Consider the following 20,562-nt stretch of genomic DNA (forward strand, 5'->3'; position numbering starts at 1 on the left):
CTGTAAAGCTAACTTCTGGCTGTGGATGATGTTGGTTACATGAAGGAGCTGCACACATCTCAGAACAGTCCCCCCACACCCCCTCCCCCACCCCCATTAAGTAAAAAGTAATGCCAATTTCACAACTGATTTATGAATACTCATCCTATATACATGAGTGACAGACTACACTATCCAACAAGAACAATTCTTCCAATGAGTTATCTTGGTAAGAAACTTAGCCTATTAACTTTTCAAACCTTTGCCCACTGAAAAAGGAAATGGTTGTACTGATGCGATGTGTTTTTCAACATGTCAAGTGGGCTAATATATCTGAATTTGCATCTTTTGAGATAAATTCCCAGTGCAAGCAGGCTTCAAATAAACCCTTGCAGAATGTCCACCCCCCCAACAAACATACACATAGACAGACAAACTGATACTGGTCCAACAGAAAGTGTTAATATTTTCTTATCCTAATCAGTAAGGATACAACAGCAACTTCTGGTTTCTTTGGCAAATTCTGGCATTTATGAAATACAAGTTCTGCAATACTGCCCTCTATTTTTGTCTCATAGTTGCAATACAATAATTAGGATGATGAGTTATTATTGGTTGCACATGAACCAATTGCTGCACCTCTGACAAACAACAAGATGCCATTCCTTTATGTTTAGCTAAACCTACATTATCTCACTTTACACTTCGTCACTAAGGTATTGTTTCCTTGGTGACTGGAGAGACAAATAAACAGGTTTGTAAACCGTTTGGTTCAGGTCCAATTCCTTTATAGTTGAAACACCATCATTCACTATGACATCTAATAAGGGGGGTTATTTATATATTTTTTTTTCATTCTCATGCGATCAATCGTGATTATGATATGCTATTTTACTCACTGTCAGATCATGAAAAGGGAATAAAATGGTTTGATATTTCCAAAATAAATAGCTACATTCAAGGTTGAAAGCAAAGCTTCTTGACACCAATGACACCTACATTGCAATGTTTCATAAGGAAACACACACACACACACACACATGTTTGTATTACATTCAGACCGAGGACCCAATTGTATTTTCCATTGTTCAAATCCACGTACCCTAACCTTAACAATACCCCATACAATAGAATTCTTCGGAGGACGTGGTGATTCTTTAGAAATCACAACCGAGGACCTGAAATTCTTTTGTTCAAGTCCTCGGTCAGATAGCAAAACAAACGCACACGCACACACAACACAACTTATATGCATTTTCCCCCTTCAATCTTGCTAGTCCAATAAATCTGACAACAAAAATAAATAAAAACCTCTGTCATTTATCCTCAACCACATAAAGCAAGCCCAATGATAAACAAACATTTCTTGGAAAGTTAATAATGTAACTGTTCATAATCCAAACATCAGGTTCAGAACATGACCCTAACACATTACGTTTTCGCACACTCGTCATTCATGCGTCTTGAAAGCTCAAAAAGTCAGGAACGGGAATCCATTTTAGGGCATGAGGAACACGGCAAGTAATGTTAGGAACATTTTAGCAAAAGACTATCTTCACACAACTGATGTACAGTAGTTACTGATCTTACAAAATATAATTCATCAAAATTATTTTAATTTTTGTTGAATTTCTTTTTTTCTTAGACCTGTTCTCTGTTGGGCAATTTTAATTGTCCATTCTGCTAAAAACAAACATAAATAAAAAATACTCATACTCTAAAAAAAGAAAGAAAAAAGAGTACCATCACCTTAAAATATTATCTTGAGGACAAGTTTTGAAGTTAAAGGGACATTCAGGTTGCTGAACACCACTGTTAGAAAAATTGACTAAATTATTCTGCTAGGTCAAAACCAGGTCCTAATAGACTTTGGTGTAGTTTCTATGAATTTGTTCTCCAAAGTTTGGTGCAAATTTTATGAATGCATCTGACAACTATAGGCTTTAATTAGTGATGTCACCATGGCAATAGGGTTAAGAATGTGGTTAATTTTTTTGTTTATGTTTTTTTTTCATGTGGAAGTCATTTTAATGCTGTGAAGAAAACAATATTCTTGCACACAATTTACATATTACTGAAATTCTTAATGAAGAAAACAATTGACAATGTACATTTCAAGACATAAATAAATCAACAAAAATACTACCATGAGAGTAAATTACCTTCCTGGAATATATTTGCCATTATGAAATCACAGAAAACCTACTGTGATCTAATGGGTATAAATGCACTTTCTGGTAAGAGTTTTACATTCCCACAACTGTATCTACACTGTAGGAACAAAGATATTGAGATGGAGTCTGCAACAACTTAAAGGGTGTGAAGACTCTCGCAAATAGAAATGTCTAGGTAATCTGACCAAGTTTCGAATGAGGTGTAACAGAAGTGTTAAACACCACCATCGATCCAGAAAATACACACACCGCTTGCTACCGTTGGTAATTAGACACTAGTGTACAGTCAGTACATACAGCTTCGGTCAATACCCACAGCACAGTATACAATTGATACAGCGATAGACATCTCAGGTCCAGCTAAAGATAACAAGGTATCATGTTTCATTACTGTCTGCATTTTGTAGCGACAAGCAGAAAACTTCACTTGCAAGCAACAGAAAGTTAACTTTTTGAAGGGGCCGCACATGCTTTTGGGCGAGTCTTCAATGCTTTTAATCAGTGTAGAATATTATTTCGACTTCCATTGAAAAGGGTCACACTGTCTACCACTGGAATATCCCATTATATGTTTGCAGGACAATTTTCTACCATTAATGACTTTTCATCTCGCACCCAATGATAATTAATGAATTATTAATGTATTAATGAATTTCAAATGGTCTGTACAACAGCCCTACAACCCCTGCAGAGTACATTTATTGATGAATTCCTCATACCAAGGTTTACCCAATTTTTAATTTAGCTTCATGTCAGGGCTGTAAAAGTCCTTTGTCTTTTCTTCAAATTTCATTATGTCTGACCTTGTTCATCTAATTGTCAGGGGCTATACGATTACAACTAATTAGCTATGCATTGATAAAATCCTCTCCAGTGAAGTTACAGCACTCTTGTAGTCATCATAGGCCCACTCAATCCCAAGGTTTAAAATCTATTTCAGGTCAACAAGAGTTATTCCAAGGCACGTTTGTCCTGTAAAGTACACGAGTCTGGTCACATGTTCTTCCATGAGGACACGCTGCTGATGTAGTGATGCTGTCTTTGTACTCATATTCTAGCATAGTTGCATGTACTCATACTCACCCTCATGAATTTGTACTTGTACTCTAGTGCTGGTACTCCATGAGGACACCTCATGATGCCAATTGTAGACTAACATAGTGAGTCCATCTTTGTACTCACGTATTTGCCTGTACTCATTCTTGCCCTCATGAATTTGTTCTTGTACTCTACTGCTAGTACTCCATGAGGACACCTTGTGATGCTGATTGAAGACTAGTGTAGTGAGTCCATCTTTGTACTCACATATTTGCCTTCACTCATACTCGCCCTCATGAATATTGTTATTGTGCTCTATTGCTAGTACCCTAGGTTTATTATCCCAGTCTCATTTCAGTTTAATTTCATTAATTCGAACAGAGATAAGATCCCATAGAATAAAGTGGACATACACATCAATCAAAATTGAACATAGAAACTTCTTTTAGTGGCTTGACAAGTCCAGTTGGGTTTAAAGAAAAGTTTGCCATTTAACTGAGCAAAGAACCGACTCCACAGCAAATTTTTCAACTCTAAGAGGGGTTTATGTTACAAGACTTTTAACCTTAATCGATATTTCAATCTCCCAAAAAGCTACCAAGCTCCTTTAAATTGATTTAAAACCACTCTAAAGCATTTCAAGCTCCCTCGATAGAACCCCCTTCATTAGACCAGGGTCAAAACCCAACCTGAAAAAAACATGCCAGCAAGCTCTTCTTTTCTCTCCAAATTTCAACCACTGTTGTCCTAAAGTAACCTACACACTGATAAAACTTTCCCAGCACACAACTTGATTCGGTACCTTTTCAACTGATTTGATTCCTAACGATTGAAGAGAAGCCCACCAGCCAGCTTTGCAAGTCACACTTGATTAGTAGAGATACCATGGTGCTATTGAAGGGTAGAATCGGCTCACAGAAAGCTGTAAACTTCATACTAACCAATTTCCTATAGTCTCCGAACCCGCCAAAGATATAATAAAAAAGGTTTTGGTTTCTGATAAGCTTTGGAAACATTTTGCTGCCAATTATAGAAAAAACGAATAAACAAAGAGAGGTAATTGGAATGACAAGTAGACATTACATAACTATTAAAAAAAAAAAAAAAATTCCCCCTTCAATGATATACACATATATGTCTACAAGAAAATGAACACAAATTAAGGGAACTTTTTCAGTATAAAAAGATGTCCTAAAATGATACAATATTACCCCAAACTTTTGAAAATCTGTATTACACATGAGCATCCTGTTGTACCTCTAATAAATTGATTTGAAAGATTTTAGGTTTATCTTTCAAAAAACAGGTAAGAAAACAAAAATGCTTTCAAAGGCAAACACCTAAAACTGCTACGTAAATTGAAAAAAAAAAAAACACAAGACAGGTTCACAAGTCACGTTTGATTAGTAGGAAAACAACTACCTCTGTTACCATGGTGCTATTGAAGGGTAGAATCTGTTTACAAAAGGCTGTAAACTTCATACTATCCAATTTCTTAAGAAAGATCTTAGGTTTGTCTTTTGCAATACAGGGAAGAAACTATCATGCTATTCAAAGGCACGTACCTAAACTGCTACGTAAATAGTCAATCCTCTTTGGTAAAGACTTTTGACCGATTACCAGTGGGGCTCTGAATTGCTACTTTGAAACCACAAAAAAAAACCTTGGAAATCGTTTGTTTCCTGGTTATTCATTATGAAGGGCGATCAGGCCGAGGCTTCTACTTGATTGTAACACTTTAAAATGTATAATAATCTGTAATTTTTTCCCTTTATCCTCACATTAATATCTCTTGATGTATACTGTCTTCAGAACTTAAGGCCGATATTCACCTTCTTTTGTTGAGATCTGCCACTATTTACCTCCCTTTTGTAATTTTTAAGTCCTTTTGTTTTAAATTTCTTGCATTACAAATAACTATTTTGGTAAGTGTCAAATGGTTTTCTTTAATTGTGAATTTTTCTGATTTTTGGTAATGTTCAATTCATTTTATGAATGGTACCGTACCTGCTGGCAACCATTTCCTTCTACAATAATCTTCTCATAATGAGAACTTATTTGTATGACAATGGGATTTTGTTTTGTGCAGCCATACATCAAAAAAAAAGAAAAAAAAAAAAAAAAAAAGAAGTAAAATCATGTTATGATTCAAGAAGAAACCAAAGTTGTTTACCCAAATTTAATGATTGCTATTTTAATACATCAAAATTTAGGCATCTGGCTTCCTTCCACAATATGGGATTCAGGATTCCGTTTCATCTGGCAACACACCTTATCTATTGATCAGTTGAAGAAGCACAGCAGGGGGAGAAAAAAAAACGGAACAACACTGCCTATTTGATTTTTTCATGATCACATGATAACTAATATCATGGTAAATTCTACAGTTTCAAATAAAAACATGCCAATCTCAGACCTGATTTCTGTTTACATATATTTTCTAAGATTCCATTAAAATGTGATTTACAAATGAAGAACAAAAGGTGCATCCATGACCAACTTTATAGGGGTAGGGTGGGGGGGTGGGGGTGGTATTGTCAGATACCCATATGCAGAGGGGGATGATACAAGCAACTAATATGCATCCCCCTTCGCATTTTCAATAACCCACCATTTCCTGTGTAGAGAAGTCTCTGGTTCCTGATGGATGTTAATGCTATCAACTGCGTCAAACGTGATGGTTACAAATAAAACAGGTTACAAAGGAAAGCTCAGTGGTTAATGCTGGTGCCATTCAATCATAAGGTCCCCGGTTCGAGTCACTCCAAGATTAATGTATATCGTCCAGTTACAGAGTTGTTGACAATTAACAATTCATAATCATGGACGTTAAATATGAATGTAAGAGACTGACTTCGGTCAGTTTGCGGCTTTGATAAGCCAATGAGGCTTCTTCGCGAGTTCCTGCTTGCAGAAGGATAAAAATACATACATACAATACAAACATACAAACACCTTACATCGAAGCACCCTTGATTACACAAAAATCTTCAACTCTCTCAGGAGGGTGGGTGTTCAATAAGCAGTCCCCACAGAAAATCCTGTATAGAGGTCATTTTATGTGGGTTAATATCAGGCAGCAAACATGAGAACTAACCTTTTACAAAAGTACAACTAAACAATAGAAAAGATAGACCAGTACAAATATTCAAAATTATCAACTCTGTCAGCCAGTTGGCTCCGATGAAGTTGTAACAAGATAGCGAGTCTTCTCGGTAATGTATTAACTAAAAAACAAAAGACCTAATATTGAAACTGATACATGTTCAATTCTCCCTAATTTATACCCAAAGAACCTTTAATACCAGCAAATAAATACTACTGGCATGTATTAGTTAAGCTTTTAACTATTCTAAGTTGCATCTGCCTAAACAGCCCTTAATATCATTGTATTGTATGCTAACACACGTGTACAACAAATTACTCAATCAACGTTTCCTACATCTTGTAAAATGGACAAATGCAAAGCTTTACCCTTTACTAGGCTTTACTATGTCAGGTTGCAATGTCTGCAAACTTATTTGAAGCTTCCCACCTGCTAAGATATAGCTTGCACCTTGCTGATCTACCTGTAAGCTTATAACTTGTTTTCAGTACAAGCTTATTTTAGCTTAAAACTTGCTGATCTATGCTTAAAACTTGTTTAATCTAAGCTTACAACTTGTTTTCAGTACAAGCTTATATTAGCTTGCAACTTGCTTTATCTAAGCTTATAACTTGTTTTAAGTACAAGCTTACTTTAGCTTACAACAAGCTTTATCTCAGCTTGTAACTTATAATCAGTACAAGCTTATTTTAGCTTACAACTTGCTTTATCTAAGCTTACAACTTCTTTACAGTGCAAGCTTTATACTTTAGCTTACAACTTACTTTATCTATGATTACAACTTCTTTTCAGTGCAAGCTTATTTTAGCTTGCAACTTGCTTTATCTAAGCTTATAACTTGTTTTAAGTACAAGCTTATTTTAGCTTACAACAAGCTTTATCTCAGCTTGTAGCTTATAATCAGTACAAGCTTATTTTAGCTTACAACTTGCTTTATCTAAGCTTGTAGCTTATAATCAGTACAAGCTTATTTTAGCTTACAACTTGCTTTATCTAAGCTTGTAACTTATAATCAGTACAAGCTTATTTTAGCTTGCAACTTGCTTTATCTAAGCTTGTAACTTATAATCAGTACAAGCTTATTTTAGCTTACAACTTGCTTTATCTAAGCTTATAACTTGTTTTAAGTACAAGCTTATTTTAGCTTGCAACTTGCTTTATCTCAGCTTGTAACTTATAATCAGTACAAGCTTATTTTAACATACAACTTGCTTTATCTAAGCTTACAACTTCTTTACAGTGCAAGCTTTATACTTTAGCTTACAACTTACTTTATCTATGATTACAACTTCTTTTCAGTGCAAGCTTATTTTAGCTTGCAACTTGCTGATCTCAGCTTGTAAATTGTTTGTAATATGAAATGCTTATGTTATAGCTTGTAAATTGTTTTTTATACAAGCTTTAATATGTAAGCTTGAGACTTGCTCACATTAGCTTGCAGTGCTCATGCTTGTCTATTAAAGTTGATCTCAGTTTGTTGTAAAAGTCTGGCTTGTTTTTCCCTCCATATGTGGACTTACTTTATGACATCTGGCATATGTTTTTTTTAACATATTCCAGTACCACAAATATGGCTATTGGTAGTTTTATTCAGAAACAAATAGGAAAAAAAGAAGAGGGTATTAACAGTGAACACAAACAGTTCTTTCTTTTTTGGTAAAAAAGGTTTTATCAGCCTCACAAGTTCAAGTTCTTCAAGTTCAACTTCAAGCCTTCTAAAGTTCAAGAAGAAAACTCTGACTGATCGATCATTTCTGGTGCTGTGGCCGAGTGGATAAAGGCGGTGGCATTTGAAGCAATAAGGCTTAACAATCAGGAGGTTCCGGGTTCGATACCCGGCCGGGTCATAGTAAGGTGGGTATTTTCATCCAAGAGCAATCTACACTTTCCCTGTCATCTGAAATGACTTTCTAAATTGAAAATATTCCAAATTTGAGTTAAAATGTTGAATTGGAAGCCACCCAAAGTGTAACTTGTAATCCATAAGCCCTTGCGGGTTTCTCCCACATTTGCGGTCACTTAAGCGTCACAAAACATAACTGCTGATTATTATTTTTATTATTTCTGTTGATTGATTGCACATTTCTGTTGATACTAGAATTGATTATGTCTTCACACAAATGAAATCATGAAGGATCACAGCTACTAAAGTTAAGATTAGAAAGCCCATTATGAAACCAGAGAGCATTTCATCACTGAACCATAGAACAACATGAACTATTGGAGACTCAAAGTGTTAACATTAATTTGCATCAATAGCAAGAAACAAACTTTATAGGGGATCAAAATAGAGAGAGAGAAAAAACCCCTCTGTTTGAGACATTGCAACTGCTCCAAAATGACAGTGTATGCTTTTCCCATTCGAATAGAAACAAAGCTGCTGCTACTTTTGAAGATTTCCACGACATCATTTTACAGAAACAAAAGTACAACGTTTGAAGATTTCCACGACATCCCAACGAGGGGGTGTTTTCTTGACCCACATAAAACACAACCAAGGTGTACAAAAAATTTCATTATACAAAAAAAATAAAATAAATATATGGTAGAATTTTTGGGGAATATTTTGATTTTGATCGTGGTATAGTTAAGTCACTAATAATTACAAATTTGAGACTAATTGTTGTTGATTATACCTTCAGGTGGGAAGACTGACTGTGTGGTCCTACAGTACAATAAAAGCTTGATCTTGCAGAGCCGGACGTGAGATTTATAACAGGAAGAACCATTTTACTGGTAGTGAAAGTATGCCGTTTGCACTTGAGAAGTGTCACTTTACCATTGGACATCATCATCATCTCTGCAGAGTGGAATATGCTCACACGCTATGTCTGGGTAGAATTTCTTTAATAATCTACAACCATGGTTTGTTATATATGACCTTCTCTTGAACTTGAAAGTTGGCCTTTTTTACATATAAATACACCAATGGTCAGGTTAATTTAGGCTGGATAAATGATCCTTATATTTCTGTGTTCACAACAGACATGAAAAGCCAGCTCCAGCCATGTGGGCTGCCAGAGTGCGGGTTTCAACTATACTAGCCAAATTTAAAAGATGGTATTATTTCCTTCTTCTTGCAGCGTCAGTCTCGAAAGTTGAGGGAAACCAGTCTGAATCTTGCTTTTCATTAAAATAAGAGAAGAATTCAAGTTTAACATGACTTTTTCTGACTCTGGGGCCCACAGATTTGAATCACAGTTAAAACTGAAAAGGAAATGATGCATAAAATGGGAAATGTGCCGGACGCCCGACTGAATTCACCTAATCCACCATCTTGAATGAGGAAAATGTAACGACTAACGCAAACTCTGGCTGTCAGCTACAGAGTGAGTGTATTGTGTTACGATAAAATAACGATATGACACAAAAAATAGAATCTTCTTCTTGCCAACAACCGAAGAGCTGATTTTTCGCATTTGTCGTCGAGTTGCAAACTCACATTAAGACTGCATTTTATCAGACGCAGTCATCCCTCTAAAAATTTCTCATCAAATTAACATTAATTATGTAGCTTGTAGGTAATTAACAATGGCGTCAGATTCTGAAGATATCGTCATCCAATCACCCATTCTTGTATATTTATTTGCTACTAACTAAGGAGAATCTGAAATTGTCACAAAATTTGACATTTTGCACATAATTGGAAATTAAGAAAAACTTAATGGCTAGTCCTGAACTATACTATTGAAATGAGTTTCAGTATCCGATCATGCACAGATCCAGGGGGAGGGTGAGGGGAGAGGGAGGGGTGTATATTCCCCTTTTTCTAAAATCCTGGATCCACCCTTGCCAAATAGCTTCATAAATTGACAAATATCAATGCCCAAAAAAAAAAAAAACAGGTGCTTTTAAAAAGAATTGTAAATACTTTTTAATTGTTAATTCTTGTAAATACTTGGAGAATTTTTGTGAGGGCCAAATTAAAACGAAAATCTCCTTTGTCCAGCTGAAGGGGATTTTACAATAGCCTCTTGAAAATTTATCTAGTAATACAAAAACAAGACAGCTAAATTCCTCAAGAACATACCTTCAATATATGGTCAAAAATACCCTTGAAAATGCTATTCACCTTCTCTCTATGAAAAATATTAAAGTAAAAGTAAAGAGTGTCAAGTTTAGCAGGGTTGCATCGGCCACACAGAGTTGCAGGTATGCACTTGTACGTACGCGTAAAAAGATTTAAGAAAAAAAACAAGAAGCCTAGGTATTCATTTCAAACCATTATGAGTCTGACTTGGGTTAAAATTCCACATTTGTGAATTGTTTCTTGGTAAAAAGATACATCCAAGAGTTAAGAGAGTAAGAAAAGTATTGTTGCTGACTGGTGTTCTTATCTATATTCTTTTATTTATTCTTTTTTATTTGTTTATTTGTTATTTTATTTACAACAACTTTCGCAAGGGACAGTTTACACTTTCTAATTTGAGAGGCGACATAGCTCTACAAAATGTCTGCAATTTACTATGTAGCATTTATCCGTGCCGATATATCAACCGCTTCGGAAAGGTCCATATTGCGTTTATCTGGAATTTTTAGCATTCCATAGTCACATACATTCATTTGCATAGCAGCAACTTGCGATTGACGAAAGAGAGATAACTGTGATAGAATTTTTACACAGCGAACCCTAATTAGCAAGTAATTAACCATTTTGTCAAAATTGAGAATTTTGTTGGCCTAACACCCATATGCATGCACACCACACCTTTCTAATTCATATTTTAAAATCAACCAATCAAATTGTCTCTATCACATGATTTCAGACAACAACAAACCGTCTTTTTGCCTAATGGGGGCAAATATCAGAAGTAAAACATAAAGGGAAGGGGGTAGGGAATAAACTAGAGAAGGACAAAGACAGAAAGGTGTGGAGAAAAACGGGTGGAAGGGAGCTCTTAGCTCTCTTCCACCCTTCCCTTAATCCTCTCTTTGTCCCTCCACTGTTTATCTCCTACCTCTCCTCTTCCCCTGCTGGTTTCTTTCTTTCTCCTCTCCATCCCTTGTCTACTTTTGTCTGCCTTTGAAGATGATCCAGCTAGGATCGAAATGTCAGGCCAACTTACTTTTACACATTTTCTTACACGGGCTCTCTAGTGGATAAGCAGTTTGCTAACAGTTTTATTTTATATTGAATTATTTTGTGTTAGAGTAAAGTGCTTGCACACTTAATTCTGTCTTTGTTTAATAGTGGTCATTATAATTTTTATCATTGTCTACTTCATCCCACACATGCTGTTCTTTCACCCACCCTCCGGTAACTTAATTTTACAGACCCACAGATCAGTCCAAATCTCAAATCTATCACCATATACAAGACACAAAGAAGTTGATTTCAATACAGACCTGGACATTATACGTAGTCAACAACCAATGACTGATGTACATGCCATTACAGTTATAAGAACTACAAAACAATCACTGTTAATTTAAAGGAGAGACAAAAACCTGGTCTAATGTAATAGAGATATTAAAACCAGTCAGTTCACCAAAGAGCTGATAAAGATCTTTTTCCATTATCACATATTAATGTTGGTAATCATACACAAGGCTTACCAAGTCAAAGTATGACATCATCCAGCCAAAATGTGCTTTTTTTTTCTTTTTTTCTTTTTTCTCTTGTTTATAACAATGTTTAATTACTGTAATGGAGATGAATCTAGCAAATCCTGGGGATCTAAACACATTGAAACTATCAACAAAAATTAATGACTGCCTTTGGTTTCAGAGTAAACACTGTCGACATTGTACTGTTAAAAATATGAGGAAAAAAAAGAATACAGAAAACAAGGAGAAAGTGAAAGCTTCCAGGTTGAAGTGTAACTATGACAACAAAGATTACAAAATGGCGGCCCACAGACACAACTTTCTAAAATAGGATACCGCCCAGGTAGAATGAGATAGTTCTCTGCCGTGTTGGCCAATTAAGGCGTCGGACTCGTAATTCCAAGGATTGCTGATCGATTCCTGCCTAGTTCATTACGTTGTGTCCTTGGGCAAGATGTTTTATCTCACTTGCCTCTCTCGACCCAGGGGTTAAATGGGTACCTGTGAGGTAACTTGTCATTGGGCGCAGTATATAACTGCTGCCGACTGGAGGGATTGTCTCTGGGACAGGTTATCATTGACCAGGGGTAATATAACGTCTGTAAAGAGCTTTGAGACCTATCCCTGGTATAAAGCGCTATATAAAAAGCAAAAATTTTATTATTATTATTATTTTCATCACAGAGGTCTCTATCATATAAAACTAAAGATAACAGTGGGCTGTACCAGTATCACAATCCTTTAAAGTTATAGCCATATAAATAGCAAACTGAGAAAAAGACAATACCGTTCATAACAATTCCTTGGCTCTCAATGGTGTACGTTAATCGGGCAGCAGGAGCGACTGGCGACTTGGCAATTATCAGCTGTGAAAGGACAGAAGACGAATTGTAGTTAACGATCTTTAATTTTCTTAATTTTAATAACATATTTTTACAGGTACAAAAGTTGTATTTTATGAGTTGACAAGTTTAGCAACTATTAAACATGTCCACTTAAAGAACTATGCCACTCATTTCAGAAAAACTCTCTCCTCAGACTGCTTTCTTGGTTTTGTCAGACCAACACAATATTCAAAAATCAAAAATTGATTACATATCATAATTATAACGTGAATTTACAATCAGGAAGAATTACAATGATACAGAATTATAAGAATTTTAAGAAATCAGTTTCACTTTGATATGTTGTATGGTTTATTTTTCTATTTTACATCCACTTTCAATTTTTGAGATAAGACCGTTTAACCGCGGCGGTGGTTCATCAGATCAAGCGATTGGACTGTTTCGTCGTCGTCGGATACACAGACCTTTAGGACAGTACATTCCTCCTGTGTAACACTAAACTCCGTTTGGAAACTTGAGATTTTTATGGCATCACATGACATGTTTACAACATATTACAAATTTGTCAAGGACAAACATTGTTAAAATATCATCCAAGGCCTCCAGGGGTGCTGCTCTGTGTTAATATGTTTGTATGTATGTATGTATTTTAGATCCTCCTGCAAGCAGGAACTTGTGAAGAAGCCGTCATTGGCTTATCAAAGCCACAAGCTGACTGAAGTCAGTCTCTTACATTCATATTTAACGTCCATGATTATGAATTTTCAATTGTCAACAACTCTGTAACTGGACGACATACATTAATCTTGGAGTGACACAAACTGGGGACCTTATGATTGAAAGGCACCGGCATTAACCACTGAGCTAACACTGAGCTAACACTCCTAATATGAAGTTAAAAGAACAGGATTTCGGTTGAGTTTATCAGAATTGATAACAACAATGAATGACATTTACATCTGCACTGAGTATGTAGCCTCATCAGTATGGGTATCCTTAAAGGGGCATTCCAGCGATTTAGGATACTTAAGTTTAAAGGTGAGTATCTTGAAAACCAGAACAGCGATAGAACATCACTAGCAATCTTCTTCCTTTTGTCTTTGACTATGACATATCCCGACAAAAACTCTGCTTAAAATTATATCCTTTTCAAGGCATCAAAAAGTGAAGCAAAATGAGCCATAGTGTGTTGGTAGTGAAATTCATTAAAAAATTGCATTTATTAAACTTGTGGAACTATTTTGACATATGGAATATAATAGCAATTCTCTCAAAGCATAACATCACACATACGAGGCTTCACTCTACATCAGTGGCGGAGCTAGGGGTATTGGTCAGGGGGGGTGAGAATGGTCTGTAGGGGCGCTTTCGACACTATCTACAGAAAATTTTCGAGTAGAGATACTCCCTAGATCGCAGGAAATGACCCTTTCCAGGGCCTTGCTAATTTGCAAATAAACGAAGAATAAATAGGTGTCATCGCCATTTTGTCAGAAAATTACACCAACAAAATTTGACAAATGTCAATAAGTAGATGAGAGCGCAATAAAAAAGTCAATAATCGCGAATAAGTAAAAAGTAGTAAAAAGCTGAAAAGGGTGCCAGCAGTCCATTTGAGTCCATCAGGGGAGGCATCCGCCCCCCCCCCCTGACTGTATGGACGCTCCGCCACTGCTCTACATATGCAGAAAGCAAAAGATATCACACAGTTCACATACCTGGCATCACTCTGCACACATAGAGCATAACATATCAGGTGCACAATTCACACACCTGGCATCACTCTGCACATAGTGATGCATATGCAGAGAGCAAAAGATATCACACAGTTCACATACCTGGCATCACTCTGCACACATAGAGCATAACATGTCAGGTGCACAATTCACACACCTGGCATCACTCTGCACATAGTGATGCATATGCAGAGAGCAATATATATCACACAATTCACACACCTGGCATCACTCTGCACACACAGAGCATAATATCAGATACACAATTCACACACCTGGCATCACTCTGCACACATAGAGCATAATATCAGATACACAATTCAAACACCTGGCATCACTCTGTGCATAGTGATGCATATGCAGAGAGCAATATATATCACACAATTCACACACCTGGCATCACTCTGCACATAGTGAGGCATATGCAGAGAGCAACAGATATCACACAGTTCACATACAGTACCTGGCATCACTCTGCACACATAGAGCATAATATCAGGTACACAATTCACACACCTGGCATCACTCTGCACATAGTGATGCATATGCAGAGAGCATATATCACACAATTCACACACCTGGCATCACCCTGCACACATAGAGCATAATATCAGATACACAATTCACACATCTGGCATCACTCTGCACATAGTGATGCATATGCAGAGAGCAAAGATATCACACAGTTCACATACCTGGCATCACTTTACATTCAGACATAGCAGAGAGAATATCTCAGCATCAAACATGTTAAATATTCACATAATATTGAATCCCCTTCTCTCTCCTCCCCCCTTCTCTCTCCTCCCCCCTTCTCTCTCCATCTCCCCTAGAGCTCCCTTCTTGGATCTGCCCTTGCAACTCCATCTAATTTAAAAGACCAAAGTGCTCAATAAATATAGGACATTACTGATCAATATTAGACAAATGAAAAAGGGATCCAAGTCTTACAAAATTCTCCACTTTCATCAGTTGCATCGTAATTTCTTTTGGAAGGAAAACAGTTTTTTTTTTTTTTGGGGCTTTATAGTATAACAGAGTGTGAAGAAAATCAAGGTTAACTATATTTATTCGAAAAACTTCAACGTTAATATCTTTAAAGCTTTTCAAATTTTTTTGGGGGGGAAAAATTATTGAAAGGGAAACTGGGTCAAGTAATTTTTTTACATCATGCTTTAGCATAGGAACGTTTTTCCTTTGACTGGTCTGGTTCTGTATATAGTGATCATTCAGATATTGTTTGCTTTGCCTACATGCATTTCTACTCTTATATGGTTGTCATGGTAACAAATTTGTGGAAAAGTGAAAAAAACAACAATGATGCAAGCAAGATAGCAACGCATCAATGAATTCTTCGTAATATTATCAAAACCGAAAATCTCAATATTGACCCGGCCGTATTAGTTCTGCACGGCAACTAATTTTGAGGGACATGCTTTTTCCTCGAAATAGAAGCAAAAAATATAGCGGAAAAAAGAGAGGGGGGAAAAAAAGAAGAAAAGGAGAATGGAAAAACAAAGCCGATTAACTTTGAGGCACTTAAGAAATCAAATAAAAGTCGTAGTGACTACGGGACCAAGAAAGTACAGTTTACACACGGTACACTCGACAATGAAATTGCAAGAATTAAATTCTTAGCCCTCTTGTTGAACTACACTATACTTCACTCAAATTCTCTTTATGATCAATATTTACTTTTGGCAAATAACTTTTTGCAGAGAAAAAGTACATGTTTCTCTACCTCCCACGTAGATTATCTTTTTTTTTGGTCTTCAGAAGAAAAAGAACAAAAAATATGACAGAATCTCTAGTGTTTCATGGTGAAACTACTTCCGATCAAAGACAGACAGTCATTTAGCGATGAAATTGTGAAACCGTGCCGCGATATTAAAAGAAATACAAAAAGATGGTTGCAAAAGGTTTTATGTGTTATGACGGTGAAAAGAAAAATATATTTGCTTGCAAAGGTAGCAAACAAAGAGGTTTGGAGTGGTTTTGTTTTATTTAGTTACTCTGTGTTCATATTTATTGAATCCTGCCAAATGGCCAAAGACGACTGCGAAACACGTCAGCTAAACGACCGATATATGTGATCGTTTATGGAAATGTTATGCATGAACATTCCCTGTGAGATTAAATTCACTTCTGTTTAACGATTTGAATATTAAAATGATGTGATATTAAGTATGAATTTACCTCTCTGATCAAAGAAACATGAGTTTCATTTTCAATATAGTAAGAGCATGTCAGTCAGTAAAGGATATAAATATAAGTTCAACCAACATAGTTAAGTGTTATGACTCCAATTGAGAGGCTTTGTGTGCATGAATTCAAACTGCCACAAGTCATGTTTACAAGCTTCAATTACGACAAACTGTGTAATACTTAACTCATTATCTAACCTCTCTAGTACTTTTTTTCACCCATGTGTTTGCGTCAAATGTAGCATTTTTAACACGCCAGGGATACTAATGTGTCTGGAAAAGTTCAGTGCACAATTATGTTGAGACTAACTAGAACACCGACAAGATGAACCTCCAATGCTCAAATCTTGTCACTTTTTTTGAACAAGAGGGTACCTGCATTTTAGTTCCACTTGAGATTTAGACCTTGAAAGTTTTCAATTCAATTCAATTCCTCGTTCAGTGATATCGTACGGATGAAAACATGCCATACTAATATACGGTAGAAACTCGCTTGTAAATATGAAGGCCACTGTGAACAGGCTAAGAAGGAGAAAAACCAACAAAGCAACAACAAAAAAACAACAAAGCTTCAATTCAAGAAAGATATTGATAGATTATAGACAAGAAAGAGACAGGAACATAAGAAAACAACTGAAACTAGAGCAAAAGTAAAAGAATAATAGAAATATGACATGGATAAGACAGAGATGAACAAAGAATGCACTACTGAAAGAAAAGAATGAACAGCTTCATATGAGAAGGAACAGTCATTATGTGCACTGCTTGATATCAATGTGATGATCAAAAATCATGTGTGTCAAATTTGAGGCCATATTGCAATGTTAAAGCTTTTCACTTATAAACAAAATGAGACATTTTTTTTGGGGGGGGGGGGAATCAAAAAGAGTTGGCCTTGTGATTCCTTGCCATGCAACTTGCTCAAAGTGTTAAATGATAATCTGACTAATGTAGAGCAAGTGAGTTACATTTGTCCAAGAATAAAAGTAAGAACCAGAAAAGATCAGAGATTTACAGCACTCCCATGTAGCCCTCAATCATTTCATTCACTGGTAAGGAAGGATTTTACAGCATAGAATTTCCAAAACGTTTCAATATCAAGAAAGGACAGTCTTTTTATGTGAAATTTAGACATATAGATGTATGAATGAAAGGATATTTTCTTTTACCAATTCTGAGCTGAGCAAATCAGCTCTGCTGCCAACCATCCCTTTAATAATTGTTATTATAATGAATGAGAGTTACAAGACATTGTTCATACACTGTGAAATATTTTCACAACCTACTGCCAAAGCAAAAGTCATCTAGTATAAATCACAGAGAAAATGGCCAATTTTGAGAACATTTGAGGTAACCCTAGCGATCCCTTGAGCCAATCTGTGTTCCAATTGAGACAAACTGTTGACATCTTAAAGCCCAGAGGGTGAAAACCGATAAGAGCCCTGGTGAGTGTATTAAAGCAAGATTATCACCACAGTGAAGCAGATTTCAATTGCTGAATGACTGTATGTTTTGTTGAAGACCTATAGAGCCCCTTCACAAAACCAACCTGAACAAATGTGCCCAAACTATGTTCACCGAAAGAAAATCATAGCACTGGAGAATTAACAGATTATGGTAGCTTTAATTTTGGAGTTATCATGTTTTAAAGGTTTCAGGCTTTGACACCTGTTGACCTCATGTGACGTACATCTACCAATTGCAATAGAGTTCTTGCTGGATGGTTACCATGTATGAAGCTCAAGAAAGATGTACTTCTTGAGTTTTCGTGTTTACAATATTTTCAGACTTTGACTTAAAATGGTGACCACAAATGACCTTTGATCCCAGCCAAATACAGTAGCAGCTGAGAACTTACTATGTTGTATGTACTTGCCCAGTTTGAGTTATTGTGTTTTCAAGGTTTTCACATTTTGACCTCTGGTAGCCTCAAATGATCTTTGACCTACACCAAAACCAGTAGGGTTCTTCTACTGAATATGGAGCATCCACATGTCAAGTATTAGATTCTTCAAATCTTCCCCTCTTGAGATATTGCGATTACAACGATTTCAAAGTTTGACACCTGGTGACCTGGTATGACCTTTGACCTAGTCCAAAAACAATAGCAACCGAGAATGTAATGTGGTGCATCTACATACAATGAATATTGAGTTATCCTGTTTACAAGGCTAAGCATGACATACACACACACACAGCATCATGACCACCAAGATTTCTTTTGCTTTCAGCGAGGAATATTATAAAGAAAAAAAAACGATCAAGAAAATTAGTTGGTAGAGTTCAATTTCCAACTTTGTTCTACTAGTTTCTTCACTTACCTTGCATTGAAATATCACAAAAACAATGTATGCTGATACTGTACATACAGCCTACTGAAACAAAGCATGGTTTTGCGCTAGGCTGTATACTGGATGAGCAAACCAATCAAACACTAATATCCTACAGCTATTTAGAAATCACTTAACTTCTAACAAACAAATAGATAAATCTTCTTCAACGTTTCCTTATGTTGTGCAAATCAGACAAGCAAACAATCTGGATGGATGGCTGTACATCCTGTAAGCTTGCATGGACAATTCAGCCATCGCAGAAAGTTGCATACATTTACGTAACAATGTACAATACTGCACAACATAAGAAAATATATTGTTACATTAACCAGTATTTGTATATATTTTCTTATGCTGTCCAAAATTTGTTATATTTGATAGCATTGGCGATGCTACACTTCGACATCTTTTTCCTTGGTCTGAACTGTCTGACAAAGTTTCTTTGATACTGAGTTTCACATTAGAAAGGAAGATGAAAGCAATTGATTGTATTTAGCCCAAATGTAATTGTCTTACGGTAAAAAGACGACAAAAAAAAAAAAGGTTTGTGTATAAAGAGCATAACATAGAAAAAGAAAATCTTTGTGCTCGATCTTCCCCTTTTGGATGCCCCTCTTTAAATCTCTCCGTGCATTCCACGCACCGAACATTTTACAACTGTTTCGAGAGAGAAAGATGTGAAATTCAAGAATGACTGTTTGAGATCAAAAAGAAGGGACTTGAATATCAAATGTTTCACAGAAGTTAGAATATGACTCTTCACTTCATGTTACCTCTCTCTTGTTGTCATGGCGATACTGCAGAACCAGCCTTGTATTAACGCTGTGGCCCCACGTGTTGCCCAAGGCGGCTGTCACAAAGCCTTTTGCTCCTTCTGAAGAAGAGACAAGAGATTCCTTGATAGAGACGGAAATAGTCTGACAATTGGAATATAGTTAAGGTGTTAAGCTGTTAAGTAGAAATGAATGCAGTTTCGTAATTCTTCAGGGTCTCAATTTGCAAAGAAAAGTCAACGAATTCATGCGAAAATTTTTCTTTCCTGTGACCGGCAACTGCCGAGGATATTAAAACCACCATGCACAAGAGCGAGAGGGAAAGATTTGCATAACTCATTTGGCCTGAAATACTGCTGTATACATAGATATCTGAAAGTGTATATGATACAAATATATATTCACAGTTTCCATTCAAAATGATCATATCAGAGAATACATTAATATGTTCTATCACATTTTTTTATGTAAGTTCTATATCTCTGTTTTTAATCTGTTTGATATGGAATATTGGAATATTGTCTGCAACCATGGCAACAACTCTGTTTACTGCATTAAACAAGGGAATAACAAAGCAGGCTGATAACCATCACAACCACACAGAAAAAATTCATAGTTACACTTATTTTCTGTTGCATTATCTGTTTCTATGTCCCTTACACAGCTGTCCACATCTTAATGAACTACGGTACTGTTGCGTATGTATTAAGGCCCATGCCATGAATTGGGGAGGAGGGTGCAGAGAACTTTAATACAAATTATTAATAAATTGGCTACCATTCTAACAGGTCACTGCCATTTTCAGTCCATTCCAAACATCTGTCTCC

At 36.1% G+C, this 20,562-nt stretch overlaps 1 protein-coding gene across 9 annotated transcripts in view; it reads right to left on the reverse strand.

Moving 5' to 3' along the window:
- Window positions 1-20,562, reverse strand: part of LOC139971031 (DNA repair protein RAD51 homolog 2-like) — a 278,473-nt gene that overhangs the window by 100,367 nt on the left and 157,544 nt on the right. For all 9 annotated transcript variants that reach the window (XR_011794290.1, XR_011794284.1, XR_011794289.1 and 6 more), the window contains exons 9-10: window positions 19,736-19,836; window positions 12,632-12,710 (exon numbers count right to left, since the gene is read on the reverse strand). Coding sequence is in view for 2 of the 9 variants with exons in the window: in XM_071977185.1 (XP_071833286.1) it covers window positions 12,632-12,710; window positions 19,736-19,836 (180 nt within the window). In the remaining 7 variants the exon portion in view is untranslated. The remainder of the gene's footprint in view (window positions 1-12,631; window positions 12,711-19,735; window positions 19,837-20,562) is intronic.

The sequence above is a fragment of the Apostichopus japonicus genome, chromosome 8 (genome assembly GCF_037975245.1).
Source record: "Apostichopus japonicus isolate 1M-3 chromosome 8, ASM3797524v1, whole genome shotgun sequence".
In the NCBI taxonomy this organism is placed as follows: domain Eukaryota; kingdom Metazoa; phylum Echinodermata; class Holothuroidea; order Aspidochirotida; family Stichopodidae; genus Apostichopus; species Apostichopus japonicus.